Raw genomic sequence first — 10,469 nt, forward strand, 5'->3', positions numbered from 1 at the left:
GCATGCAGGTGAAATATGATAAAATTAAGTCAAACATGGATAAAAAACCCCCAGCTTTTTTATAAAATTATATATTCTTTAGACACAGAGCTACTCACTGTCGATCCAAGAATACATACTTAAATTTTATGTATCTTCCATGAAAAGTGGATGTATTTGCACTTTCAAAGGGGCTCTGTCCCGTGTTACAAACCCTATTAGGGTGAGGTTTAAATAATATTGTAAGATGGTGAAATTTTGGAAATCGTCTTTATTTAGTACCTAGTAATTATGTTGTTATTTTCATTGAAATCGGAGTTATTTGAAATTTGCCCCCCTTTTATATAGCTCATCGTCTTTCTCGTAAAAAATTTACATGAGAACACATACTTTGTTTTTATGAAACTTGTATTCCCTTTCGTCCTGTAGGTGTACAGGCACACAGACACACAGACGTTGAGCTTTATTATATATAATGAATGAGGGAAATGAAAAATGGATCTAGCAAGACTATTCAGCAAAACGGTCGTTTCGAATCATCCTGCATCTGTCCCTTACGGGTGGGATATAGTACATATAGTTGTGTTACATCCATAAATGCAGGCCGTGTCTTGTCCGGTGTCTGATGTAAATAAGATACGTTATGACATGTACTGAAATTCGTTTGGCATGTTATTGTTCACCACACACACACACACACACACACATTGAATTCGACAGAGTCGACTAATCCCTTTCGAAATGTATGATCTTGTAACTACAAAAATGTAAGACGGATTTGGTTGAACGAATTTGCTACACTTATTTAATCGATCTTAGAGACATAGATAAATTCAGCTTCAATGAAGCTTGAGCTCAGGTCTGAATACAATATGGACTATTAGTCATTTTTGAAATCTATACTATCTTTCTTGTTCTACACTTGCCTTTTATTAACAAAGAAAGGAAAAAAAAAGATCTCAAGTATGAAATATAAAAGCGATGTTTACATAGATGTTGGCGCTCGAGATAAAATGTCATACGGTATTTTGTTGCTGTCAGAGTACAAGCTTCACTGAAGCCAACTTTTATTTCTCTTCGAAATCAATAAAATAAGTATCTGTAATATTCTGCATATCGATCCATTCAACTCGACTCCCTCCCCTATAAAAAGTGGTCTCGTGTAGAATAAAAAGAATCAATATTACTTGGTATAAAAGCGTTAGAGATGGCTGAAGAATTAGGGCAGTAGTTAGGCGTACAAATAGCACAGGGATTTGTAGGTCCGAAAGAATGAATACCAGTAATATACTGAGATAGATTTAACATAATATGAGGGCGTGCTGAAAAGTTCCTGGCTTTCGTTAAAAGAAAATACAGGAGGATCAGTTAATTATGATTTTATCCAACATGTTCCTCTCTCAGATTTACACACATATTGCAGGGGTTCTTCAGTTCTTCTAAGCCCTGTAAAAAGAACTTGGAAGTATGGGCCTCCAACCAGGCGTTTCACGATATGTTTTTCAACTTTGTTTTGCTTTTTTATTTCACTATTGTTGACATTTAAAATACTATGTTTCTAATATTTAATTATCTTTTATCCTTTATTTGCTTCAATCATTTGACTTCAGCCACGCTGGGGAACTGCATTAAAAGGCTTTGATCTTGTACATATTCTATCGGTTTCTTTTATCGAACTGCTGGGTTGCGGTCATCAGGAAGTGGGTACAAATATAACACAAACTCAAAGACACACACCACGCGTGCACACGCACACACACACCACGCGCGCCCATACACACACACACACACACACACACAAACACACTGACACACGACGGGCTTCCTCACACTTTCCTCTCCTAATTGGTCGACCCAGTGCTGTAGTAGAAGAAAATTGTCCAAGGGGCCTCGCAGTGGGACTGAACCAAAAACCACGTGGTTGTGAAGCAAGCTTCTTAACCGCAGTCAAGCATTTTTTGAATAACATGGTGATGGTGATGGTGATGGTGATGGTGATGATGATGATGATGGTGATGATGATGATGATGATGATGATGATGATGATGATGATGATGATGATGATGATGATGATGATGATGATAGTAAAATCTCCACGATAGGATACGATAGAGTAGGATAGTATTTCGGCACTCCAGCTTATTGGCATGAACATCATCCTGAGCCAGCCATTGAAGGCAAAAATGTTACTATCCTCTGAGATTTTCCAGTCAGCAACTACAGAACAATCCAAGCTTATTGTCCAGACATAATTATTAAAGACATGGAAGAAAATACTTGTAGACTAATAAATATAAAGGTTCCCACTGATAAAAAATACATCTGTAAAGGAATTTCACAATTTAAGTAAATATAAGGACCTGGAAATTGAAATACAAAAGTTGTGGCATCTTAAAGCAAGAACTGTTCCTGTTATTGTAGGTGACCTAGGCATGATAAAAAAAAAAAAATGTCAGAAACATGTAGATAACATCCCAGGAGAACCATGTCTCAGAGAAATCCAAAAGATTGTACTGACAAGTACCTCCCACATCCTTAGAAAAACTCAATCAGTTTAAATGTCTGTATTGTATTACATGAAGATATTTCGCTACTGCCCCTGCCACTTCCCCTCCCCAAGCTTTCAGTCATACTGTAACATCTCTTAACCTTCACTTGCCCTAGTATGCTGGATGTGTCTCGGAAAGTGTTTGTAACAAACATGCAGATTAAAAGTAAACAACAACATTTAATAATAACAATTAATCTACATTTTTTTACAATTACCAAATGTTGTAGATATCGACTGTGGTTTGCCACGCCAAGAGAAATCAGCAGTGATCAATTTTCAATCTAGGAACAGCGTGGAGTATAGCTGCTTGGTGAATCAGTCTGAACAAGTCAAACATTCGTCATATTGTAAGCCGACAGCAATTTGGTCAAAATCCCTAATAATTTGTGGTAAGTTTTAAGGAATTTTTTTTCTGCACTTTAAAATTAATCAGATTTAAGGCCGACCACTAGCTTGTAACACCACTTACTGGCATTGCTGTTTAACACCAGGTCAGTCTTGATCAAGCAGGTCTATGATTAATGACATACCAGTTGTGCTCATTTCATATTTTCTTTCAGGCATAGTGTATCTAAGACTATATTTCTCAACATGTCCCACAAATCACGTCTAGCTCTCTTTAAAATAGAAAGACATGTGTGATTTGAGGGAGATTTTGTCGTTATTTTTGGCAGGTTGGATGAGTGAGTGTATATATATATATATATTGCTTTTTGGTTCCAATATTTTGGCTTTGTCATCTAAAATCTACAATCAGCGATTAACAACCAACTTTTACTTGTTTCAGTCATTTGACTGCGGCCATGCTGGGGTACAGCCCTGAAAGATTTTAGTCGAAGTAATGGACCCGAAGATTTATTTTTTAAAAGCCTAGTACTTATTTTGTCGTCTTTTTTTTTTTTTTACCAAACCAGCTATTTACAGGGACGTCAACGCACCAACACCAGTTATCATGCAGTGATGGTGGTGGGGAGAACAGACACGAAGACAAACACACACACACACACACATACACACAATGGGCTCCTTTCGGTTTCCGTCTTCCAAATCCACTCAGAAGGCTTTGGTCGGCCCGAGGCTATAGTAGAAGACACTTGCCTAAGCTGTCACGCAGTGAGACTGAACCCACAGCCATGTCATTGTGAAGCAAGCTTCTTACCACATAGCCACGCCTGCGCATTATCTGAATATTTTTCTGTTTTTTTTTTCGTCTTTTTGCAAAAGTCTAATTATTTTAGGCAAAATTTTCCTTTGTTTCTTGTTCCTTTGAATATAAAACGTGGAGGAAAAAGAATAATTATCTCCTAAAATTTTGTTTTGAAGTAAAAATACGCATTAATTGTAAAAACAGCTTTGGCTTCGACAGCGAACTCGACAAAAGGTAAGTGGAATGTTAAATTTTTTATGCAGTTCTATGGATGAAGACTTCCCACCTCTAAGAATTCAAATTTCATAGAGTTACACTATCGCCAGGCCAACGGGACGAACTGAAGCAGTAACAGTTAACGAAAACGAAACAGCAAACGAAATGACGACGATGATGATGATGATGATGATGATGAACAGCCACAACAGCTACTGCAACTTGTCCAAAACCACCTCCACCATCGTTATAACAACAGATAGTGTCAAGAGCTGCTGCTGCTGCTACTATTACTACTACTACTACTACTACTACTACTACTAGTGCTGCTGCTGCTACTGCTGCTGCTGCTGCTGATGGTGATGATGAGGATGCTAGTGTTTTACGGCCGCTGCTGCTCCTATCTGCTTTGTGGTCAAAATAAATGGCCGTCTTTTGAAGCCCTTTCCGAACACGTGTTCGGTCCGGCAAGGATATTCTCTCGAGCCTTTTGCACTTTTGGGTAAGATAGTGGTGTTGAAGTGCATTACTTTCGAACTGGGACTTGGAAGACCTTCGTTGGCATATTCGGAGGATGTCCCTATAATTCCATGGTATTGGACACCACGGAAATCTTGGTTATCTGCACCATTCAAAAAGAAGATAAGGCTTTGACAGGATCAAAGACGAATTCGGATAATTCGGAGGACTTGCACACTGGGACCTGCAGAGACAAATCGAGGATATTAGGGCGGATGGTCTAGTTAAAATACTCAGAGTCTGCTTCGGTTCAGAGCTTCAGAGGTCCAGATGGTTAGGAGCTGAGATGGGGCAATGAACAATGTGGACAGCCTTACTCGGAAATGGACAAAGTGAAAGCTATCCTTGAAGGGTTGGGCAGAGGTGGTGAATGCGTACACCGTCTCTATCATATATTAGCGCTTGGTCGTCGTGGTTTGCCTCAGTTTTCAAAATATGTGGAAAAGATGAGTCCCACTACTCATGCCGTCTATTTGCTGCCAACATCATCAGCCAGAGTAACCTTTGATATACCATGGCTGATGATGCGCAAATATACGTTGTGGCTGCAGCACCAACACATTTTCCTGGACGATTATCATGTGCAGTCACTCTTTGAAAGGTGGGTTTTCCTACATCTTGCTCTTTAAGCGAATTGCAGTACTAGGTCAAAGGAAGATAGAAACTCTGCGCATGGCATATAGTATATTGTCAAGCACTCACAGTCCTCTACTACATAGGCAATGCAATCGTTGTAATTTTCAATTTAAGGATCTAGAAAGAACTAATGGCGGGCAAGTGCAGCGACCTACAGGAAGAAATTCTGAACATCGATAAGAATGAACTTGGTGTTCTGTACATGGACTACGGACAATTTCCAGAAATGTTTGGACTTGCAGTGCTGCCGAGATCATTGTTGGTTTGGAACAAACTCTACAAGTACGGTTGTGTCGTTAGCCGTGCCTGTCTGAGATGCATGCAGATCGACGAAACCATCTGCATGTACTGATTTAATGTCCAAGCTTTACTGACTTGTGGGGTTTTATCGAACAGCAGTTGTCACGTATAGAACGGATTTGCTACCTGTCAAGTCTATTGTGAAGGTCACTCTCCATCGTCTTCCATGGGCCCCAAAAAGTTAAACAGTTTTCCCATTTCTGGGAGTCATGGTGAAAGACATTGTAAGGTGGACACGGATGAAATGACTGAAAACGGACACCTTTTCCTGCAGCTAAGCCCTCATCCTGCACTTCAAGTTTCCCGTGCAGAGAAAAATGGGGGAGGGGCAGACGAAGTGCTTTTCTCAGGAAATTTGCTGAAAGCGTCGGTAAGGGTAATAAGGCACAAAGAGTGGAGGCAGAGAAACTGGGCACTTGTCTTTGGTGATCAGAGTAAGACAGGATCTTTGGCTGCCAGATTTGATCATAGGTTGTTCCATTTTTGAGGGATGTCCGATGTTTTATTATTGAGTGAGAAAGCAGTGCATGCCAACAAAGTGACACTGGGGTAAAATACACGAAGCCCGTTATACCCATCATGACTACCCGTCTGAGGCACATGCATCACAACCATATGTTCGCGACATGTTGATCTCATATCAAGATAAACAGCACATGACCTTGCAGGTGGAGCTCAGTTAGAATTTTTTTCAGGTCAAGTAGCCCATCCCGCTCAAAAGGTCCCTGAATAAGGTTTGTTTAAGGATGTTGAGCAAAACACCCATGTTTCCAAAGGTGAATTATTCAAGCCCAAAGAATTCCTCTCAATACATGGCTATGATGTTCCCCCACTGCTCATGATCAGAGATATACATATCGTCAGCCACTAAGGGACATACTGAACTGGTTAAGGTCAAGCAAATCTGTGGTATTGAGCAGAATATTTGCAGTAGCCCATCTTTTATACCAAGACAAAACAATGTACATGAAAACACTTCCACTCAGTTAAGAGCAGAAACCATGAGAGCCATTATTATTATTATTATTATTATTATTATTATTATTATTATTATTAGTATTGCCGCTATACTGTAAAGTCACGGAAATTTGGAACTTCGAAGTTGAAAAGTATTTTTAACCTTTTCGGCCTTCTAATGTCCCGTGTGTTCATTTTAATGTTACCATTGCAATTTTGAGAGTGTCTGGACCGCGCAGATAGTATTTTTGTGTAGAAACATCCACTGTCTTGCAGCGGGTGGGCATTAATAATTTTTGAATTTTAAAAACTTTCGGCAAAAGCAAATATTTTGCAATTTTCTTTAATTATTTAAAGGTGGTTGATAAAGAAGCCATCATAATGCTCGACAATGAAATGCGCCGCTTCTCGAGAAAAATGGAGAATGAGGGAAAAAATGAGAACATAGATATCGAATGGCCTAAACTTAATGACATTACTTAAAGGCTTTCTGCTCTGAAATAAGGAAAAATAAAGTCCCATTGCTGCCAATATTACAAACACCACAAGTGCAAAATCATGAACAAGTGCTGAAGACTCCTACACGTCTCTAAGCAACGTCAAAATTTCGGTGTCGACAACGAGAACAGCATCAGCAACAGCCGCAGCAGCAGTAACAACAACAACAACAACAACAACAACAACAACAGATCATAAATTTGTGATATGCTCAGTCGATTTAGATAGGACCCATAGACAGGGACCCGGTTACTAGAAGCTGAATACGTCCTTTCGGGCTCACAAAGACTGCAGGGACTGGATTAGTGAATTAGTTGAACGGCAGTTGACGGGAGCCGTCGTCAACAGCCGGTGGGGGATCACTCTGAAGAGAGCGATTAGAGTAGAATCGATAGCGTTTAGCAAAGATTTATAAATAGAAAGAAACAGATTAGAAAGAGAACTAATTTGCAAGCTAGAAGAGGCTATTATTAAAGGCACCACGACCGACGTGTTAGCGGCGAGAATGGCCCTTGGCTATTTCTTTGAGGCGAAACACGAAAGGTGCATTGTCAGAGCTAAGGCCTGTGCGCTAAAACACGAAAGAACTAAAGACGCCGAACGGTAGAGACGCGACATAGAAACAAAATCACGATCAAATCTTTGACGGATCTAGACGGACGCATACTACTCAGTTCAGAGCAGATGCGTGCGGCTTTCCAGCATCACTTTGCGCGATTGTTTGAGGAGGGTAATGGGTCGACGACGTTAGCGCACTTTATTTCGTACTTAGACGGCCTACTACGGCTCTCGGAGACGGACGCGAAATTCTGCGAAAAGGCGATCACAGCCTCTGGAATACGGGAGGTGATGAACTATTACACAAGTCGCGAATCGCTCGGTTTGGATGGTCTGCCCTATGAATTCTGTTTTCATGTCAGATTTGTTTGGAAGCCTCTTGGCAGATGTTTACAGTAACTGGCAGTAGAACCGGAGAATTCCTAGTGCTTTTAGCCGGGATGTGATAACACTGCTGAGAAAGAACGCCGATAATGAGGACGTGCTAAGGAATTTTCGGCCCATAACTCTGCTAAACACAGAATTTAAGATTTTGGCCAAGGTGTTAGCGAAAACGTTGGCGCTTGCCGTTGGTAGTCTGGTCGGTGAGGCACAAACTTGTGCAATTCCGAGCAGGTCTATCCACGACAGCCTCGACCTTATGTGATACATCGTAGAGAGGGCTGGTACTAAAGCTGGCTTCGATGGAAAGTGTTTGATAGGTTAATCCATCGCTACTTGGAAGCCGTCCTTAAAGCGGTTAGTTTTGAACCCGTTTTCAGAGGCTGGATTGCTGCAATGCACAGTGGCACCTGCTCGGTGGTCAAAGTAAATGGCCACCTATAGGAACCGTTTAGTATCGCATTTCGGACTGTCAAGCCTGCCCGCTGTCACCAATTCCGTTTGTGCTGGCTCTCGATCCACTTTTGCGGAAGTTGGAACAGTTATGAGGCCTCCCTTTCGAAATTGGTCTCGAGAGGGCAGTGTCTACATACGCAAACGATGTCAACGTCATGGTCTCGGGGGCCTCGGGGGCCTCGGAAGTGGAGATGGTCGGCTCCGTCGTAAAGGAATATGAGTCGGTTGCAGGGACTAAAATCAATGCCGACAAATCGGTGGGATTGCGACTGGGTACCTGGAGAGGCAGATTGATGCCGTCAGACGGTGTCGTCCGACGCTGGACTGGCGGACCAGTGAAACTACTTGGGATCTGGTTTACTCCCGACCTCCAGGTGGATACGAATTGGGAAGAGGTGAAGAACAGGGTGCCAGTTACTGCTTGATTGGATCGGAGCGTATCCTGTTTATTTTCTTGTGGAAGGGATGCGTTCCAATGGTCAAGCAGTCGGTCTGTTGCCACCTTCCTTTGTTTGGCGACTTAGGAATACCATGGCATTTAATGCGTAGATACGCACTCAGGTTGTGCCACCTGCAGCGATTTCTAGAAAGTGACTGTATGTGGCTCCGTTTGTGAGACAGGCCTTTCCGAAGTTCGTCTCCTTGACGGTCAAAGTCAAGCATCTGGTACTTAGAATGTCATCAGGCGCTCACTGTCCTCTACAAGTCGAGCAACAGGATCGGTGGATGTTCTACTTTACAGAGGATTAGTAGCAGTAAGTGCGACGACGTCCTTCGTGAGACCCTAGGCGTCGACGAAGACGAACTGGCAAGTTCCAGATGTATTTGGCTTGGCAGTGCTACCAAGGGGCGGTGGTGCTACCGGTTCGAGATAAACTTTACAGGCACAGATGTGCTGTCAGACGGGCTAGTTCGAGGTGCTCGCAAAGAGGCGAAACCGTTCTGCTTGCACTCGTTCAGTGTACGAGTATTGCTGACCTGTGGAGTTATGTCGCACAACTTTTGTCGCGTGGAGGACAGATCCGTCTGTCAGCCGAGTCCATAATGATGATTGCCTCACCACCCTCCTTTGATAGGGCTAGCAAGTAGTTTTCCTTCGTCTGGTGGCTGTGCCGAAAGAGGTTATCTGGTGGACGAGGCTGAAAAGAATGAGGATAGAAACATTCCTCTTTGGTAAAGCCCTCATCAAATTTTTCAAGTTTCACTTGAAAAGGAAAGCGAAGGTGGAGAGGGAGGTACTGTCTTCGAATGAATTTATGAAAAGATGGGTGAAAGTTGCGAAAATGGTAAGAGTAGATGGTACACTCTCACCCTTGGTATTCAGGGTGATCTTGAATGGTGATGGTGGGGTGTCTTGATTATCCCTAGGGGTCCTCCTGTATTAGAGGGCCCATCACTATCACGTTTCCCCCTCTTTTTGTAGTGTCGTATACTATGTATACTTCCCTTCTTCTAATGTATACCGTGTATACTTTTTATTTTATCATTCCATTATATGTAAACCCCACACTTTATGTCTGTCTTTGTATTTCCCCCCTCATCATTTGACCTGGTAGCAAATAAAAGAAATCATCATCATCATCATCATTACTATTAATATTATCATTATTATTATTACTATTATTATTGAGTGAGAAAGCAGCACATGCTATCAAAGTGACACTGGGGTTAAATATACGAAGCCCAATATACCCGTCATGACTATCCGTCTGATAAGGGTACACCAGGCACATGCATCACAACCATGATGATCTCATATCACGATAAACAGTGCATGACCTTGCAGGTAAGGCCTTGTTAGAATTTTCTTCAGGTCGAGTAGCCCATCCCACTCAAAATGTCCCTGAATAAAGGTTGTTTAAAGATGTTGAACGAAACACCCATGTTTCCAAAGCTGTATTGTTCAAACCCCAAAGAATTTCTCTCGATACATAGCTATGATGCTCCCCGACTAATTCTGCTCGGGATCAGAGATGCACATATCGTCAGCCACTAAGGGACATGCTCAACTGGTTAAGGTCAAGCAAATCTGTGGTATTGAGCGGTATATTTTCTGTAGCCCATCTTTCATACCAAGAAAAAACATGTACATGATAACACTCGTTTGTTTGTTTGTTTGTTTGCCTGTGTATGTGTTTGTCTGTATGTGTGTGTGCGTGCCTGCGAGTACACGTGAACATATATGCGTATTTGAATACATACATATATGCATGTATAGGTGCGTACATATATGTATGTATATATGCATATATATATATATATATATATATA

At 41.5% G+C, this 10,469-nt stretch overlaps 1 protein-coding gene and 1 long non-coding RNA gene across 3 annotated transcripts in view; one reads left to right on the forward strand and one right to left on the reverse strand.

Annotated features, from left to right (window-relative positions):
- Window positions 1-10,469, reverse strand: part of LOC128249280 (uncharacterized) — a 55,974-nt gene that overhangs the window by 26,217 nt on the left and 19,288 nt on the right. The window lies entirely within an intron of this gene.
- LOC106871895 (uncharacterized) overlaps window positions 1-10,469 on the forward strand; it is a 37,229-nt gene that overhangs the window by 7,457 nt on the left and 19,303 nt on the right. For both annotated transcript variants that reach the window (XM_014918652.2, XM_052972370.1), the window contains exon 3: window positions 2,758-2,919. In XM_014918652.2, coding sequence (XP_014774138.1) covers window positions 2,758-2,919 — 162 coding nt within the window. The remainder of the gene's footprint in view (window positions 1-2,757; window positions 2,920-10,469) is intronic.

Source organism: Octopus bimaculoides, chromosome 13, assembly GCF_001194135.2.
Source record: "Octopus bimaculoides isolate UCB-OBI-ISO-001 chromosome 13, ASM119413v2, whole genome shotgun sequence".
In the NCBI taxonomy this organism is placed as follows: domain Eukaryota; kingdom Metazoa; phylum Mollusca; class Cephalopoda; order Octopoda; family Octopodidae; genus Octopus; species Octopus bimaculoides.